This window comes from Anoplophora glabripennis, unplaced genomic scaffold (assembly GCF_000390285.2).
Source record: "Anoplophora glabripennis isolate ALB-LARVAE unplaced genomic scaffold, Agla_2.0 scaffold1589, whole genome shotgun sequence".
Taxonomy (NCBI): Eukaryota; Metazoa; Arthropoda; class Insecta; order Coleoptera; family Cerambycidae; genus Anoplophora; species Anoplophora glabripennis.
The window spans coordinates 16,191-36,484 of NW_019417662.1; the positions used below are offsets into that span (position 1 = coordinate 16,191).

Sequence of the window (20,294 nt, forward strand, 5' to 3'; positions counted from 1 at the left end):
TTCCTCCATTCTCTTTTCTCGTCACCACTATATGTATTCTCTTCTCTTATTATCTCCTTTATTCCCTTTATACTCCTAGTCGTTTTCTAATTCTCTGTTTTGTCATCACAGATTTCAGTGTTTACCACTCTCCATATATCTATTCTATGTCGGGTTGGGCCCACCCTCTCTGTCGTTTTCTTTTAATTTCCATTTTCCACTATTTTCTCTCTTATTCTTTTGTACTTCTCTTCCTATTCTTTCACCTGGATCTTATCCATTCTATCCACTTTTATTTGTTCGTCACCTCCTTTTAATTTATCAGCACCGTTTTGTTATTTCCTCTATTCTTATTATTTCTCTTCCTGTTCTTTCACCTCGTTCCTATCCATTATTATTCACTTTTATTTATTCGTCACCTCCTTTTAATTCGTCAACTCCGTTTTATTATTTCTTCACCTCCTTTTAATTCGTCAACTCCGTTTTATTATTTCTTTTATTCTTATCATTTAATACTCTACTATTAGTTGTTCTTCTTCCACTCTACCTTCACTTCTTGTTGTCAATTTCACTCAGTTCCACTTGTTTTATTTCATTACTCCTATTTCTTCTTCCACTTATTTTTACGTTTCCCTCGAACCATTTTCTTCTACATTCGATTTAATTGTCCACATTTATTTTATTGTCTATCACTCAGACAATTTTGTCATGTTCGATTTAATCCACTTTATTCAATTCAACATCTTCATTTTATCACTTCACTCTTATTAACTTTTATCTTCTTCTACTCGTTATCTTATTACATTCACCTCTCTTTATTTCTCACTATTTTCCACATTTCACCCCTTCACCTATTCTTCTGTCCTCTTATTCTGTTCCACATGTTTTAATTCGTCAACTTCGTTTTCTTTTTTCCCTTATTATATTCCTCTTCTCTTCTATTATTTTCCTCGCCTTTATTTCATACTTCACTCTCTTCTTATCCTCCATGACCTAGGCCATGGAGGGTGCAATCCTGTTGGTCCACGGGCGCTATATTACTTCACGCCTACCCGCCAACTAGTGGTGAGGGCATTCCCCAATCCGCCACCCGGGGACGCGCCGTGTCGGGGTTACAGGTGTCCCCTGCTGGGTCCCCCGGCATGGGGTCCACGGGACCCAACATCACGGAGTGGGTAGGGACATGAGCTTATGGGCTCGAGCCCGACCCTCCAACCTTTCGGCATTGGGTCTTCATCTTCCACAATCACCACCTACCCAGCAAAACCACCCCCAAGGGAACCCATCCCATCTCCTCACTCCAAAAATTAGCGGGAACTCATCTTTATTTACAACTATCTCTCTTAATTATCTTTTCCTAACCTAAACAACAACCTTAATCTACCTTACTCTATTTATATTGTTCATTGTTTTATTAATCTATTTACAACATTACTATTTCTATTCCCCTCTATCCAATTCCGGGACTATTGCGTCCGCCCAAGCTTTCAGGTCTTTTGTCATCTCTTTTGACAACGCCAGAGGCAGAGGCGGACAAGCCCCATACTTCTCGATAAAACTCGTTCTTTCCCTGACACATCTTTCGCTCTCACACTGCAGTATTAGGTGGCGAGCGCTCTCTTCACCTTGTCCACATTCACACCCGTCATCCCCTTCTCTCAACGCAAACCTTCTGAGGCTGGTCGCGAAGTTCCCATGTCCTGTCAGAAATTGGGTGAGTTTATATCCAGTCGGGATCCCCTCGCGACCAACCATCGGAATTAACTCATGCGTCCATCTTCCAGTCAACCCATTTTCCCACTCCTCCTGCCACAATCTAATCATTTCCCTCTCCATCCATTCCCTCATACTCTTTTTCTTTGTAACATTCCACTCTTCCACTTCCATTCTACGACCTATCTCCTCATTTATCCACTCTTCCGCCTTCCTATTACCCACACTCCCTCTCTTTTCCCATTTTACTATAGTTTTGATTCCATCCATCAGATTTTCAACTAGCTCCCGTTGCAACCTATTTATAAACTTCCTCTTCGGAAGAAACCTTTTTATCATTTCTGACGTTTCCCTCGAGTCAGTATAAATAACCGCTGTTCCACCTCTGACTAACAAATCTCTTGCCCATCTCACTGCCTCTAACACACCTAATTCTTCTAATTCACTAATTCCAACATTACCTTCAACCACCTTAACTCTACCTATCCAATTACCCTCTCTCAAACTCACACAGCCGTACCCTTTCCTATTATCATCTTTACTTACTCCATCCGTCCATATTTCTACTAACTCTCCCTCCTCCTCCACATATTCCATCTCCCATCCTCTGAATGCAGGATGCGGCCTGTCACTAAACACCACTCTTTCCTCATTCAGCCTTGCTCTCCAAATCATACTTCCCTCGTATATAGCTCTAATCCTTATTGTCATCGGCGGACATCCCGCAATGACACACAGCGCTGCTGTAGAAACCGTCGCGTACGCCGTAGTTATGGCTTTTAGAAACGGTCTTTCCGCCGCCCTAATTTGTCTTGCTATTCTGGTATCCGATGATCTGACACCCCAGATCTCAGCCCCGTACAACATTACGGGGCAAATCGATCTCTCATACAATAACTTCAACACTTCTTGCTTTTTACCCCACTTTTTTCTTCCTATTGCCATGTATTTTCCACCTAAATTCCCTATTTTCTTTCAGACTTCTTTTGAGTGATCTATCCAGTTTAACTTCCTGTCAAGTATAATACCTAAGTATTTCATCTTTTCATTAATTGTTACTCTGTAGTCTTGCATTCTAATCACCGGGTCTCTAATTCTACATCTTGAACTTACAAAAATCGCCTCTGTCTTATTTACGTTATATTCAAGTTTCACACTCGACGCCCATGTTTTGCAACGGTCCCAGACCTCCTGCCACTTTCTTTCTACTCTCCTTACAGACGTACCTGACACTACCACGATTTGGTCGTCAGCATACGCCTGTACCTTTATTCCCTCCTGTTCTATCCCATTCATAACACTAAACCACTCTTCCATAATTAATAACCAAAGTACCGGCCCCAGGCTAGAACCCTGAGGGCAACCTTTCCCCATGTGCCATTCCATTCCATCGATCACAATCGCCCTTTCCTCCAGGAAGCTCGCAACCATCCTTCTTGCACCCTTCACACATTCACTCTTTCTCATGCTTTCAACCACGGCCGGTCCCCATGCACACCCAAACGCATTGGTGAGATCAAGAGCAACCACCAGGGAGTGGTGCCCTCTCTCCCTGTTCCCATTTATACACTCCACAATTGTTTTCACCGCGGCCGTGGTGTCCCACTCCTGAACCCATACTGTTTTTCATCAAATTTACCTTCCACCTCCATGAAGTGGGCCAACCTCCCCGCCACCAGCCGATCAAGAACCTTGCCAAGGGCCGGCAGCAGAGATATCGGCCTCACCCCACCGCTTCCCTTCGGAACCCAGATCACATTCGCTCTCTTCCATACCTTATGAAACACACCTTCATCCATACACTCATTCAACAACTCACACCACCATTCACCAATTGACTCTTCCACCCATACCATACATTCATTCGGCACCCCATCCTCACTAGTTGCCTTCCTCTTTTTCATTGCTGCCGTCACCCCTTTTAATTCCGTTCTTGTTATTTTCTCCATTCTATCTTCTCGTTCCACTTCTTCTTCTTCTATCAGATCATTAAACCTTCTTCTTATCACTTTTTGTTCCTCCGTATCCTCCCCTACTCGGTCTATAGGAAAGTATTTTCTCACTAAGTGAGCGGTCGTTTCTTCTCTGCTCTTCGTGAAGGTACCATCATCCTTTTCGATATTATAAGTCCCAAGGCAGATCTTGTCTCCTTTTACCCATTTATTAAGTATGCCCCATGGATCATGAGCCAGATCATCCAGCTCCTCCTCCATCTTCCTCTCTTTGGCCTGTTTTATTTCTTTCTTGTAAATAATCCTTTCCCTTTTATATAATTCCTTCAATACTTCCCTATTTTCCCCCCTTGCTTCTTGGAAGTTTCCCCTCGCTCTTCTAACAGTTCTCCTCCTCCTTTCCAGATCATCGGTCCACCACTCTTGCTCCCTAGCAATCCTCCTTCTTTTCTTTCTCAGTATCTTCTTACATAATCTTTCGCATGTTGTTTGTAACCACGTCGCCCTCTCTTCGATCGTCTCCTGATGCACTACCTGTCTCTCTCTAACCAATACCCTAAGTCTATTTATATATTCCTCCTTGTTTCCTTCTCCTATCTCGTAACCCTTCCTCACTCTCCTTCCAATTTCTTCCATATCTATCTTGTATTCTACATACCTATGGTCGCTCAAGCTCTCATCGCGGTCTTCAACCTTTCTTTCTCTAATGTTTACATTTTTAGATATAACCATATCAACCCAGCTCCTACCCCTCGTAGACCAGAAACTGGGCGGATCCTCTGGTTCATTTTCCATTTTAAAACCGTTTCTCACAGCCCAGTCCTCGAGGTATAGTCCTCTTCTGTTGTTAACTTCCCCTCCCCATGCTGCATTCCTTGCATTCAAGTCTCCTGCCATAATTATCTTTCCTTCACTTACATTCCAAGTCTCAACAAATAAGACAAATTTACTTTCATCTCTCGTGTGACCCCCGGGCTCATTATATATATTAATAACCCATAAACCGTCATTCACTCCCCCCATTCTAACCACTATTACATTCTCACTGCTCATTTCCTTTATAGCTACCACATTCACCCATCTAGTTTTACGTAATGTGAGGACCTTGTCCTCTCTTCTCCCATATCTCATATATCCCTGCGGAGCCGCATATTTACTATACGGCTCCTGCAGCATTACCAGATCCGGTCTTTCCTCCTTAATTTTCCTATTCAACAATATACCACTTTCTCTCCCCCTTCCCATATTGAATTGTAAACAATTAAATTGTACCATTGTAGTTTACATATTTCCTATTCCTCTCTATATTTAATTTCAACACCGGACACCCCGTATCCCTAGCGCTATGGTTCTCTATTTTTTTAAAATGTCTTTTACAATTCACACATTCACTCCTACTTTCCCCACACCTTGTAGCCTTATGATCACCGCCACATTGATAACATGACGGCGGGTTTTTACATACTGACGACATGTGACCATACCTCGCGCATTTAAAACACATCATCACGTCTGAGTATTCTTCTACATAAAAACTCTCGGCCATCGCATTCACCCTTCCCTTTCTAATCAGTACTTTAAACGCTGGCCCCGATATCCTTATTATCCAGTTGTTTTTCCAAGGATTTTGACACCTATATTTTCTTATAACCTTCATTCTCACTCCAAGTATTCCTTCGTTCTCTCTCTCAATCGATTCTAATAATTCCCTTTCATCCATAGCCATCGGCACTCCCGATATCCTAATCATGGGTTCTTGCACCCTCGCCTGTCTCACGTCAACCCTCTCCATTTTACTAATTTGTTCCACTATTTTCTTTCCTTGTTCATCATTCTTTGCCACTATTCTAACTCTTCCTTCCCTTATAACCCTTACCGCTCTAGGCGGGCCATCAATATCCTCAACACTCAATGTCTTACCCAAATAATCAGCCAAGCTTCTCCCATCCGGCTCATTCTCCTTTGATACAATTAACTCCACAATTCTGGGGGGGGGTGACCCAACCCTCTCCCTCCTGTATCATATCTCTATCTTGCATCATACTCCTCTCACTCAATTCTTTCTCTCACACTCTCTACTCCTCTCATTTCTCTTCCTCTTCCTCTACCTCTTCCTCTTCCTCTCCCTCTACCTCGCCCTCTTATCACCCGAGCATATGAAACTTCCTCATTCTCACTTCCCTTATCTGAATTATCACTTCCATCATCGTCATTCAAAACAAATATACTTCCATTCTCTCTGTTCCTTTCAATCTCTATTTCACTTACCCTTTCCTTCTCTGCCTCAATCCTTCCACCTCTGCCCTCTGCCTGACCATCCAGCTTTTGCGTCCTGTTAATATCAACATTTCTACTTTTATTATCGTTCTCCCTTAATTCTAGATCCGTTTCTGTGGCCTTTACGCGTTGAACTGCTCCTGACATTATCTGCTTGTCCCATATTGTTCTTCTAACTGCATCAAACTCTTCTTCCAATTTCTTGCATTCATTGCTCAAGGTCCTATTTTCTTCTATCATGCGCTTCTTTACTTCTTCGTTTTCCATCTTATTTACCATATATTCTTCTTCCAGTTTTTTATATTTATTTTCTACTCGCCTGATCTCTTCTTTCAATTCCAGCTGTTTTACTAGAAAACCTATGCATGTTCCTTCTATTCCTAGCAGCGCCTCCTTTACCGCCGCTTGGCCTCCTCTGTTAAAAACCAATTTACTACCAGACTCCTTACTCGCCGCCGACATTATTTGTTCTACATGGTATTTAATCTCTTCCATATTTGTTCTTATAGAATCTTTCTCGCGGATTTTTTCTAACTTTTTTTCTTCTTTCTTTCTAGATCTAACTTCATCTTCTTCCTCCTCGCGTAATTCCCTTTCTCTCTTTTCCGTTGTTTCTTTCTTTTTATCTTGCCTCATCCTTCTATACATAGCTTCTTCTTTCATGATTTCCTCTTCTCTCTGCTTTGACTTCTTCTTCTTTTCTTCTTTTTCTTTTCCAACAGTGTCCTTCGTTGGTTTTTCTTTCTCGCCTTTGCTATTATTTTCTTCCTCCTCATCTTCTAAATTTTCCAAATACTCGTTTCCTTCATTCTCTCTATTCCTCTCCCAAAACCTTCCGACTACAAGTTCTGCTACTTCGTTTTCTCTCTGAATCACTTCCGATTCTTCTATCTCTTTTATGCTCTCCATTTTCTTATTATTATCCATCACCTTGTTTTAGTCTTTTCTCTGTTATTCACCACCACTAGTCTTTGTTCCGTTCGCTCACTTTTCTTACACTTTCGTCTTTGACTGACCTACTAGTTCAATAATCTTTAGACTGACCTACCAGTTCAACAATTCCTCTCACTCTTTCTTTACTAATCGAAACCTTGTCGAATATCCTTGTTCTAAGTTTTTTGATAAAAAAGGCCGCAGCTCTCCGAGCAACGGCCGATCTTCAACACACCTGTTCCTTTCGAAACTTAGTCGAATTTCTTTGTTCAAAAATTTTTGATAAAAAAGGCCGCTGCTCAGAGTCAACGGCCAGTTTCCAGTTTTCCCCACTCTTTCCCCCACTCTTTTCCACCACTCTTTTCCACCACTCTTTTCCACCACTCTTTTTCAGGATTCTTTTCCACCACTCCTTTCCACACTACTTTATCCCCACTACTTTTTGGGGCAGAATACCCAATTATGGGGGCCAACACTAGTTAATTTCACTTTCTTAACCTCACTTCTTCAAACTTAACCTAACTTTTCGTTGCTCTGAACAACACGTCTACTCAGTATGACTACTCCTACCAGACTGAGTGGGTAGGGACACGATTGGATGGGCCGAGACCCGACCTGCCCACCTTGCGGTATGAGGCCATCTCACGTCCGACGTTACCCACCATCAGGCGAAAACACCGACAAGGAGAACGCCATCCCAACTCCACTTCACCAAAAATTAGCGGGGTTCTCAACTTAACCTAATACAATTTTAATTACACAATACCTAAATCTACAACAACAACCTAACCTAATCCTTATAGCTAAGCAATCTAAGATCGTCTTTTAAAGTTCACTGAGAATTTTGATTAATCCCCCACTAAATCATTTGCCCAGTCCAAAACAAGTCCCCAATTTTGCCCCGTAATCTCCCCCAACCTAGGGGGGTAATGGCCGAGTTCCCTCTCTATGTTCTCCCTCGCCTGTCTCCTACTCTGCAGCCCGCAGCGGAGGACCACATGCCTCACATCCTCTATTCCCTCACCGCATTCACATCCTTCATCCACTCCCGGTTCTAGGCGAAACCGACCCAGGTAGGCCCGGAAATTTCCATGTCCGGTAGCCACCTGAGTCAGCGCCGCACTAGCCTCACATCCGCTCCTATTCACATTCTCCCACAACTCATGCAACCACCTACCCGTATTCCCCTCGTTCCAGACATCCTGCCACGCTCTCATCTCTCTTTCGCTCTTCCACTTATTCAAAAATCCCTTGCTCACACCTTCCACTCTTTCCTCCCCTCCTTCCTGCTCCCTCCCTATCCGTCTGCACTCCCTGTCCACCGTCCTTATTCCGTCCGTCCGTCTGCTTCTCCACGCCACTGTAATTTTGATTCCGTCCGTCCGTCCGTCCGTTCGCGATATGTCTTTGAATTTCGTTAATCACCCACCACCTATTTCCAAATTTAGTCGTCTGTTCGCAAGTCTGTCTGGAATCCGTGAAAACCCTCACACACCTCCTTTCCCCTATCCTGCGCAGCCCCTGTTCAATACCCCGCAAAACCGCCCATCCTTCCAACTCGTTACTATTAATTTCGCCCACAACTTTCGAACCCCCTTTTTCCAAACGCCCTTCGACCGCCACCATCCACGCATACACTTTCAATCCATTCTCTTTCGCAGACGCATCCACCCACACATTCACGCCGTCTCCATCCACTTCCTCTTCACTCCAAATCCATCCTCTCACGGCCGGGTGAGGTCTCTCCCCCGCTTCCACCCTTCTCACATGCGCTCCCCATTCTCTCACACTTTCATACTTGGCCCTAACCCGGACCTCCAGAGGCACACACCCCGCTAGCACGGCCAAGGCCGCGGTCGGCGCGGTCCTGTATGCCTTCGTGATGGCCCTGAGATAGGGCCTCTCAATCGCCCTGAGTTGTTTTACAACTCTCGAGTCACCCGCCCTTTCACCCCAAATCTCCGCTCCGTACAGCACCATCGGGCAGATCATCCGCTCATAGATAGCTTTCAGCACTCTCCTGCTGTTGCCCCACTTTCTCCTCCCGAGAGCAAAAAATTTGCCCCCGAAATCCTGAACTCGCGCTCTAATCATTTTAACATGGTCCAGCCAGATCCTCTTTCGGTCCACTCTCACACCCAAGTATTTGATACTTGCACTCACGCCCACTCGCACATCATCCATCCTAACCACCGGTTCCCTGATTTCGCCACGAGCCGGGATAAACATGACCTCTGTTTTGGCCACGTTATATCCCAGCTTGTTCTCTTCCGCCCACTCCTTACACTCCTCCCATACTCTCCTCCACTCATTCTCCAGGCTCCTGACCGAGCGACCAGATATCACGACTATCTGATCGTCCGCGTAAGCCTGCACATGCACACCTCTCTCCCTCGCTTCTCCCATCTTCCTAAACCATCCTTCCATCACTAACAGCCACAACACCGGGCCTAAGCTGGAGCCTTGCGGGCAGCCGACCTCGGTGTCCCACTCTCTCCCATCCACGCAAACCTTTCTCTCCCTCATAAAGCTTCTCACCATTCTCACCAAATCCTCATTCAAACCCTTTGCCCTCATCACCCCGATCACAGCTGGCGCCCATGCCGACCCGAACGCGTTTCTGAGATCGAGGGCGACAACCATCGAGTGCAGACCGCTCTCTCTATTCACCCGGATGATTCGCAACAACTCCCCGATGGCCTGCATCGTGTCTCTTCCACTCCTAAAGCCGTGCTGTCCGCTGTCGAAACTATCCGTTCTTTCCATGAAGTGCGAGATTCTCGCAGCCACCAGACGATCGAGAACTTTCCCGACCGCCGGCAGCAACGAGATTGGTCTCACACTTCCCCCACTCTTCGGCAGCCAGACAACTTCCGCTCTCTTCCACACTCTGGGGAAGACCCCCTCTCTCATACACTTCTCCACTATCACCGTCCACGAGTCACCCAAAGCTTTACTTACATACTTCATACATTCATTCGGTATCCCATCCAAACCCGGCCCTTTCTTAACACTCATTCCATCGATCGCTCCCTCCAATTCACACCTGGTGACAGCGAAATCCTCCTCCCTCCCGATCTTCCAAATACTCCCTCCTCATTTCTCTGTGCCCCTCGCTCTCCCCCTCCTCGCTATCTATTGGAAAATATTTCCTGACCAGTTCCGCCTGCGTCTCCTCCATGGACCCCGTATAAGTCCCGTCCTCCCGTCTCATATTGCTCTCTACCCCTTTTCTGCCCCCCTTAATCCATCTCTTACAAATCTCCCACACCTTATCCCCCATGCTTTCTAATTCCCTGTCCAAATTATTAAATTTTGCCTCCTTGATACCTTTTTATACTCATTCCTAATTTCCACATATCTGTTCCTAAAAATTTCNCTCACGGCCGGGTGAGGTCTCTCCCCCGCTTCCACCCTTCTCACATGCGCTCCCCATTCTCTCACACTTTCATACTTGGCCCTAACCCGGACCTCCAGAGGCACACACCCCGCTAGCACGGCCAAGGCCGCGGTCGGCGCGGTCCTGTATGCCTTCGTGATGGCCCTGAGATAGGGCCTCTCAATCGCCCTGAGTTGTTTAACAACTCTCGAGTCACCCGCCCTTTCACCCCAAATCTCCGCTCCGTACAGCACCATCGGGCAGATCATCCGCTCATAGATAGCTTTCAGCACTCTCCTGCTGTTGCCCCACTTTCTCCTCCCGAGAGCAAAAAATTTGCCCCCGAAATCCTGAACTCGCGCCCTAATCAGCTTAACATGGTCCAGCAAGATCCTCTTTCGGTCCACTCTCACACCCAAGTATTTGATACTTGCACTCACGCCCACTCGCACATCATCCATCCTAACCACCGGTTCCCTGATTTCGCCACGAGCCGGGATAAACATGACCTCTGTTTTGGCCACGTTATATCCCAGCCTGTTCTCTTCCGCCCACTCCTTACACTCCTCCCATACTCTCCTCCACTCATTCTCCAGGCTCCTAACCGAACGACCAGATATCACGACTATCTGATCGTCCGCGTAAGCCAGCACATGCACACCTCTCTCCCTCGCTTCTCCCATCTTCCTAAACCATCCTTCCATCACCAACAACCACAACACCGGGCCTAAGCTCGACCCCTGAGGGCAGCCGACCTCGGTGTCCCACTCTCTCCCATCCACACAAACCTTTCTCTCCCTCATAAAGCTTCTCACCATTCTCACCAAATCCTCATTCAAACCCTTTGCCCTCATCACCCCGATCACAGCTGGCGCCCATGCCGACCCGAACGCGTTTCTGAGATCGAGGGCGACAACCATCGAGTGCAGACCGCTCTCTCTATTCACCCGGATGATTCGCAACAACTCCCCGATGGCCTGCATCGTGTCTCTTCCACTCCTAAAGCCGTGCTGTCCGCTGTCGAAACTATCCGTTCTTTCCATGAAGTGCGAGATTCTCGCAGCCACCAGACGATCGAGAACTTTCCCGACCGCCGGCAGCAACGAGATTGGTCTCACACTTCCCCCACTCTTCGGCAGCCAGACAACTTCCGCTCTCTTCCACACTCTGGGGAAGACCCCTTCTCTCATACACTTCTCCACAATCACTGTCCACGAGTCACCCAAAGCTTTACTTACATACTTCATACAATCATTCGGTATCCCATCCAAACCCGGCGCTTTCTTAACACTCAATCCATCGATCGCTCCCTCCAATTCAAACCTGGTGACAGCGAAATCCTCCTCCCTCTCCCGATCTTCAAAATACTCCCTCCTCATTTCTCTGTGCCCCTCGCTCTCCCCCTCCTCGCTATCTATTGGAAAATATTTCCTCACCAGCTCCGCCTGCGTCTCCTCCAGAGACCCCGTATAGGTCCCGTCCTCCCTTCTCATATTACTCTCTACCCCTTTTCTGCCCCCCTTAATCCATCTCTTACAAATCTCCCACACCTTATCCCCCATGCTTTCTAATTCCCTGTCCAAATTATTAAATTTTGCCTCCTTGATACCTTTCTTATACTCATTCCTAATTTCCACATATCTGTTCCTAAAAATTTCCCTGTCATCCCCCCTAGCCCCCTGAAAATCCCTCCTTGCCCTCCTAACTCTCCTTCTTTCCCTCTCTAACTCGTCCGTCCACCAATCTCTCTCAATCCTACGCCTACCTTTCCTTTTCCTCAGAGCCGTTCTGCAAGCCTCCTCACACACTCGCTGGAGGAGCTCGCCCTGCTCCTCCGCACCCAGGCGCCCCAGACCCGGTCCCTCTCTCGCCCATCTCTCATCCACTTCCCTTTCAAACCTTGCCCAATCAGCTCCATTCCCCTCGTACCTTTCTTTCCTCCGCGCACTCCTCCTAGCATCCACATCCAACTCAAAACTCACATACCGATGATCGCTAAGCGAATCATCCCATTCATCCACCGTCCTCCCATGCACTCTTACCTCCTTGCTCAACACGAGATCCACCCAGCTAGCACCCCTGTTGGAGTAAAAGCTGGGAGGATCTCCCGGTTCATTCTCCACCCTCAATCCATGCATCACCGTCCATTCGTGAATTTCTTCACCTCTCGCATCCGTCACCTCACCACTCCACATTACATTCTTGGCATTGAAATCCCCGGCCATAATCATCCGTTCCCTTCTACTCTGAAACCACCCCGACGCATCACGAAACTTCGAGTTCGTGTTTCTAGCGTCGGGGGGCTCGTCATACACATTCGCTACCAGGACGCTCCGTTCACCCCTCACTTCCACCTCAACCACCACCACATTCTCACTCAGACACTCTCTCCTCATCCACGCCCTGCCTAAGCCCCTTCTGACCAGGGTGATCGCCTTCACCCTTCCCCCATCTGCCCTGTACAAGTCATACCCCAAAAGTCCCTTGAAATTTTCGTATGGTTCCTGAATTAGTATAATATCCAAACTTTCAATTTTGATTTTCCGAAATAGCAACACCATGGCTTCCCNACATGCACTCCTAAATATTTCACACTCGTTCCAATTTGGACCCTAAATCCCTCCATTCTCACCACGGGCTGCCTAATCTCCCCCCTAGCTGGAACAGACATAGCCTCAGTTTTGGCTATGTTATATTCCAGCCGGTTCACCCTGGCCCATTCCTTGCATTCCTGCCAAACCATCTCCCACTCAGCCTCCAGAGCCCTCACCGAACGACCCGATACCACCAATACCTGGTCATCGGCGTAGGCCTGGACGTGAGTCCCCCTTCCCCTGGCTCCTTCCATTCCATTGAACCATCCTTCCATGACAAGGAGCCATAGGATCGGACCCAGGCTGGAGCCCTGCGGACAACCCACGTCCGAATCCCACTCCCTGCCTTCCACGCACACTTTTCTGCCCTTCATGAATTCTTTTATCACTCTTACTAACTCCTCAGCCACACCTTTGTCCCTTAGATTTTTCACCACGGATGGAGCCCAAGCCGACCCGAACGCGTTCCTAAGGTCCAAAGCAACGACAAGCGAATGCAATCCCTCCCGACGATTCTCAGCGAGTACCTTTACCAGCTCCCCGATGGCCATGACGCAATCCTTCTCCTTCCTAAAGCCGTACTGCATCCCGTNGAGTTCGTGTTTCTAGCGTCGGGGGGCTCGTCATACACATTCGCTACCAGGACGCTCCGTTCACCCCTCACTTCCACCTCAACCACCACCACATTCTCACTCAGACACTCTCTCCTCATCCACGCCCTGCCTAAGCCCCTTCTGACCAGGGTGATCGCCTTCACCCTTCCCCCATCTGCCCTGTACAAGTCATACCCCAAAAGTCCCTTGAAATTTTCGTATGGTTCCTGAATTAGTATAATATCCAAACTTTCAATTTTGATTTTCCGAAATAGCAATACCATGGCTTCCCTGCCTCTCCCCAAATTTGATTGCAAACATTTAATTTTGCCCATTTCTATAATTTATAAATTTCCTGGATTTCACTAAAATTTTTCCCAACGCAGGGCAGGTGGGGTCCCTTGCACTATGTGCGACCACCCTCCTATACTCCCTCCAGCAGCTTACGCATTTCAGTTCCTTGCTATGGCAATCCCTCGAATCATGCTCCCCCATACATCTACAACACACCTCTTTCTCCTTGCACGCCCTCATTACGTGCCCCGGTCTGCAGCACCTAAAGCACAGAGGCAGTCCCAGGTACTCCTCCGCGAACAGAAGCTCGCAGCCCAGCTCCACTTTTCCTCTCTTAACTATATCTTTAAACACCTTCACTCCCACTCTCAAAATCACGTTCTCCTTCCACGGATTCCGACACGTCACCCTTCGTACAATCTTTAAATTTTCCTCGTCAGTCTTCGTCCAGTTTTCAAAACCCCTCACCAAATATGTCATGAAAGTCTCGTCCGTAAGTCCTTTCTCCACCCCCGACACTATGATCATCGGATCCCTGTTTTGTCGCTCTCTCACTTCCACACCTTCCATCTTGCTCAATCCCTCCTCTATTCTCTCTTTCTGTTCTTTATCTTTTGGCACTATCACCACCCTTCCGTCTCTAATTATTTTCACGCCTTGCGGCGTACCTCCAATGTCCTTTGCTTTTATATTCTTTGCCAGACTCTCTGCCAACCTCCTCGCGTCCTTCTCATTCGCACTGCTAACCAGAATCGCACCCTGACGTTCCTTCCGTTCCGAAGGTGGAGTGACCCAACCCTCGTCTCCCGTCACCACTACCCTGCCCTCTACTCTATTCCCCCCTTTCACTCCGCCATTCATTCCTCTCTCGTTCACACTTCCACTCACCTGAGCGTATGTCCTCCGCTGCTGCCTCTCCTTTCTCAATCGCATCTCCTGCCACTCACTTTCTGTCGTCTCCGTCTCCTCGACCATCCTCCCCCTAGGCGTTCGCTTCCTCGTCGTCTGTCCTTCCTTTCTCTCCGCCTCCGTTCTTTCCTTTCGCAAATCACGCACCTGCTCCATCAGCTTGCTACATTCTCTTTCTATTTCCATCTGTCGCAACACCAACTCGACCACCTCCTCCTCCACTTCAAACAACGCGTCCTTCGTCGCAATCTGATCACCTCTGCTTAAACTTATCTTGCCTCCGCTTTCTTTCGAGATCGCCTCCATCGCCACTTTCAAGCCACGCTTCACATTCCGTACTCGATCACCGAACTCCTTTTCACTATCCACTGCCTTTCCAGTCTGGCCTTTCAGTACGTCCTCTTTCAATATCTTTCTTCCAAGCTCGCCTCTGGTTCGCTCTTCCCTCTCCTTCCTCTTGCCTATCTCCTCCTCTCCGCCTTGCGCCTCGCTACCTCTGCGTAGCTTACTCTTGACAACGTTCCTACCTTCGCCCTCTCTGTCATCCTCACTATCACCCGGTACTCCGCACACCTTCCTCTTCCTCAGCATCACTCTCGCATCCTTCATCACCACCTCTTCCGCACTCATCATTTCCTCCTCCTCCGACATATCTAAGACGCTCTCACCTTCCACGTTCATATTCCTCCTCTCGCCCTTTTGCGTGCTCCCAGCACCCTCTGCCGTACTTCCCTGCACTTTTTTGTCGAACTGTCAAAAGTGACAGCTACTCCAAAACACTCTATTCCGTCTCCTCTCGTCCTCCTGTACCACCTCCACCTACTCTCGTCACTCTCTGGTGCCAATCTCCCACCTTGACAGATGTCACCAAAAACGTCTCTCGCGAGACCTCCTGACAGCTGTCACTTTGACAGCTGTCGTCTGACGTCTGACAGTTGACAGCTGTCAACCGTCAGGTGGTTGCTAGGGGTTGGCGACACCTGCCAACCACTAATCCTTCCTCCTCTCACCTTCCTCTATCCAAAACCGCTCTCTCCTAGCAACTGTCAAAGTGACAGCTACCCCCTCCAAACTCCTTGGCGACCCGTGCACGGTCTTCAGGAGGCTCTCCTCACCACTTTCCACCACTCCGTTCGTCAACTGTCACTTTGACAGCTGTTACTTTCTCCCCCACTCCTCGTCTGTCCACCAACCAAGTTCCACCTTTGTACCACCAGCCGTTCTNTGCATCACCGTCCATTCGTGAATTTCTTCACCTCTCGCATCCGTCACCTCACCACCCCACATTACATTCTTGGCATTGAAATCCCCGGCCACAATCATCCGTTCCCTTCTACTCTGAAACCACCCCGACGCCTCACGAAACTTCGAGTTCGTGTTCCTAGCGTCGGGGGGCTCGTCATACACATTCGTTACCAGGACGCTCCTTTCACCCCTCACTTCCACCTCGACCACCACCATCTGCCCTGTACACGTCATACCCCAAAAGTCCCTTGAAATTTTCGTATGGTTCCTGAATTAGTATAATATCCAAACTTTCAATTTTGATTTTCCGAAATAGTAACACCATGGCTTCCCTGCCTCTACCCAAGTTGACCTGAAGAATTTTAATTTTGCCCATTACTACAATAATTTATAAATTTTCGCGATTTTACTAGAATTTTCTCCAGCGCAGGGCAGGTGGGTTCTCTAGCGCTATGCGCGACCACCCTCCTCTGTTCCCTCCAGCAGCTTATGCATTTCAATTCCTTGCTCCTGCACTCCCTGGAGTCGTGCTCCCCCATACATCTACAACACACCTCTTTCTCTCTACATGCTTTCATGACATGACCGGGTCTGCAGCACCTGTAGCACAGCGGCAGTCCCAGGTACTCCTCCGCGAAAAGAAGCTCGCAGCCCATCTCAACCTTCCCTCTCTTAACTACGTCCTTGAATGCCTTTGCGCCCACTCTCAGTATCACATTCTCTTTCCACGGATTCCGACACGTCACTCTTCGAACTATTCTCAAACTGTCCTCGTCAGTCTTCGTCCAATTTTCAAATCCCCTCACCAAGTCTTGAAAGTCTCGTCCGTCAGTCCTTTCTCCACCCCCGACACTATGATTATGGGATCCCTGCTCTGTCGCTCTCTCACTTCCACACCTTCCATCTTACTCAAACCTTCTTCTATCTTCTCTTTTTGCTATTTGTCCTTCGGCACTATTACCACCCTTCCGTCTCTGATTATTTTTACGCCTTGCGGCGTACCTCCTATATCTTTTACCTTTATATTCTTTGCCAAGCTCTCAGCTAACCTCCTCGCATCCTTCTCCTTCGCACTACTCACCAATATCGCGCCCTGTCGTTCCTTTCGTGCCGAAGGTGGAGTGACCCAACCCTCGTCTCCCGTCACCACTACCCTTCCCTCTACTCTATTCCCCCCTTTTACTCCACCATTCGCTCCTCTCTCATTCACCCCTACACTCACCTGGGCATATGACCTCCGCTGCTGCCTTTCCCTTCTCATCCGCATCTCATGCCACTCGTTTTCTGTCGTCTCAGTCTCCTCGGCCATCCTCCCCCTAGGCATTCGTTTCTTCGCCGTCTGTCCTTCCTTCTTCTCCATCTCCGTTCTCTCCTTCTCCTTCTGCAAATCACGCACCTGCTCTCTCAGCCTGCTGCATTCCTTTTCCATTTCTAATTGTTGTAAAACCAGCTCGACCACCTCCTCCTCCACGCCAAACAATGCATCCTTCGCCGCAATCTGGTCACCTCTGCTCAAACTGATCTTACCACCGCTCTCTTTCGAAATCGCCTCCATCGCCACTCTCAAGTCTCGCTTCACCTTCCGTACTCGGTCACCAAACTCCTTTTCCTTGTCCTTGTCCACAGCCGTTGCCGTCTGACTCTTCGATCTATCATCCTCTTTCAAACCTCTTCTCGCCAAATCAACTCTGGGCTTCTCTTCCCTCTCCTTCTTACCGAAAACCTCCTCTCCACCTTGTACCTCGCTGCTTCTGCGCAGCTTGCTCTTTGCACCACTCCTACCTTCTCCTTCTCTATCATCCTCACTACCGCTCGGTGCTCCGCTGACTTTCCTCTTCCTCAACATCACTCTCGCATCCTTCATCACTACCTCCTCCGCACTCATCATCTCTTCCTCCTCCGACATATCTAAGGCGTTATCACCTTCCACATTCATCNCTTCCCTCTCCTTCTTCTTACCGAGAACCTCTTCTCCACCTTGCGCCTCGCTGCTTCTACGCAGCTTGCTCTTTGCACCACTCCTACCGTCTCCTCCCCTTCTCTATCGTCCTCACTACCGCTCGGTGCTCCGCTGACTTTCCTCTTCCTCAACATCACTCTCGCATCCTTCATCACTACCTCCTCCGCACTCATCATCTCTTCCTCCTCCGACATATCTAAGGCGTTATCACCTTCCACATTCATCTTCTTCCTCCTCTCGCCTGTTCGCGTGCTTCCAGCACCCTCTGCCGTACTTCCCTGTACTTTTCTGTCAAATGTCAAAATTGACAGCCACTCAAAAATCACCCTTTTCCGACTCCTCTCGTCGTCCTGGATCACCTCCACCTACTCTCGTCGCTCTCCGATTTCAAACTCCCACCTTGACAAATGTCACCAAAAATGTCTCACGAGACCCCTTGACAGCTGTCACTCTGACAGCTGCCGTCTGATGTCTGACAGTTGACACCTGTCAACTGTCAGGTGGTTGCTAGGGGTTGGCGACACCTGCCAACCACTAATCCTTGGTCCTCTCACCTTCCTTTATCCAAATCCGGTCTCTCCTAGCAACTGTCAAAATGACAGTTACCCCCTCCAAACTCCTCGACTACCCTTGCACGGTCTTCAGGAGGCTCTCCTGACCACTTTCCACCACTCCGTTCGCCAACTGTCACCTTGACAGCTGTCACCTCTTCCCCCACTCCTCGTCTGTCCACCAACCAAGTATCAACTCTGTACCACCAGCCGTTCTCCTCCTGTCGCGATTTTAGCACTTCTTCTGCAAACACTTCTTCTCCACCTAGTCCTCACCGCCACACACCACTACCGACTCACTACACTCACTATCCACACTTAGTCCTCCGCTCCTCCGGTGCTATGCCCCAACAGGCCTTCGACCTCCGAACAAATATTTAGAATTCTTTGAATTTTCTAACCCTACTTTTAGCAGCTCTCTATGAACGTGTTCACGTCGCGAATGCTAACCATAGACTTACGGGTAGGGACACGATCAATNCCCAGTGTCTCTTTAATTTTGCCCCTTTGTTCCGAATCCCTTGGTATAATGACAACTTTGCCATCTTTGATCTTTCTAACCCCTTGCGGAGCCCCCCCAATATCCTTTACGGATACCTGCTTGGCAAGGGCCTCCGCAAGCTTCCTAGCGTTCTTCTCTTCCTTGCTAGACACGATCAGAGCCGTCTCCGCAGACCTCTTCAGGGGCGGTGTTGTCCACCCTTCCTCACCTACTACAACTACCCTTCCCTCAATCCTTTCCTTTGTCATTCCCTTACTGGCCTCAGCATAGGTCCTACGTCGCCTCCTTACCTGCCTTTCCTTCCATTCCTCACTGTCGCTTTCTTCCGTCATTACCCTCCTAGACTTTACTTTTCTACTCTCATTCATGCCTCTTTCATACCTTTCCTTTGCTCTTTTTCCGCCATCTTCTTCCTTCTTTTCGCTCATTCTCCTTTCCAATTCTAGCTGCCTCTTTAATATTCCTATCATCTGTCCTTGAATGTTGACCACCGCCTCCCTGACCATCATCTGATCTGCCCTCGTGAACGCCAACTTTCCTGCGTGCTCCTTCCCTGTTGCCTCCATGATCTTTGTTAGTTCCTTCTGTACGATATCAATTCCATCCTCTTGTGCTTTATTCTTTTCGGCTTCTACTCTTCATTTCCTCTCGTTCCTTACGCTTCTGCTCCTCCAGTTTCCTCTCCATCTCTTTCTGCCTCTCACTATGCCTCCTAGTTGTCTCCTCTTTCTCGATTCTCCTCCTTATTCCTGCTTCCTCTCTTGCTCTTTCATCCTCCACGATCTTTCTCACTAGTTCCTCTTCCTCTGCCATCTTTGTGCATTTCCTTCTGATCCTTACCGGCGGCTCCTCTGAGGATTCGCCCTGCTCTTCGTCTCTCTCCTTTCTTTCATTTCCTCCTCTCTTCCCCAACTTGACCGTCAACTCCCTTGTACTTCTTCCCCCCGCCTCGTCCGTAGACATCATTTCCGAAGTCTTGTAGTTTTCCTCGCTACTTGAAATTTCGCTACTTCCCCCCATAAATTTCCGCGTAAGTGTCAATTTTGACATCTGTCACGATGACAGATGATGAAATGGAATACCCTAAATACACTCCCCAAATTTGAGTCCGATCGCACTATAAATACCCAATTTATCCCCAAAATTTCGAAATTTTTGACAGCTGTCAAAAATTTTTTCCCCCAAATTTTTCTCCTCTATCCCAGTGACTACCTCCCACCCTTACTTCTCAAAAATTTCTAACCGTTTCCGAAATATCGCAAAATTTCGACAATCCTTGACAGCTGTCAAAAACTGATGTGCCTAAAATGTCGAGAACTGTCCAATTTCCAACTCCCCAATGCCTAAATTTACAAATTTCGCCGTATACCCCCTAAATGTCAGTGTGACAGCTGTCACCTAGACAGTTCTCTG

At 47.9% G+C, this 20,294-nt stretch overlaps 2 protein-coding genes across 2 annotated transcripts; both read right to left on the reverse strand.

The window, feature by feature from the left end:
- Window positions 1-5,693: 5,693 nt before the first annotated feature.
- LOC108914986 (vicilin-like seed storage protein At2g18540) lies at window positions 5,694-6,830 on the reverse strand. The gene has a single exon (XM_018720924.1). The coding sequence runs from the start codon at window positions 6,828-6,830 to the stop codon at window positions 5,694-5,696; it is 1,137 nt and encodes a 378-aa protein (XP_018576440.1).
- Window positions 6,831-19,496: 12,666 nt separating this feature from the next.
- LOC108914987 (stress response protein NST1-like) lies at window positions 19,497-19,901 on the reverse strand. Its single transcript, XM_018720926.1, has one exon. The coding sequence runs from the start codon at window positions 19,899-19,901 to the stop codon at window positions 19,497-19,499; it is 405 nt and encodes a 134-aa protein (XP_018576442.1).
- Between the last annotated feature and the right edge of the window lie 393 nt (window positions 19,902-20,294).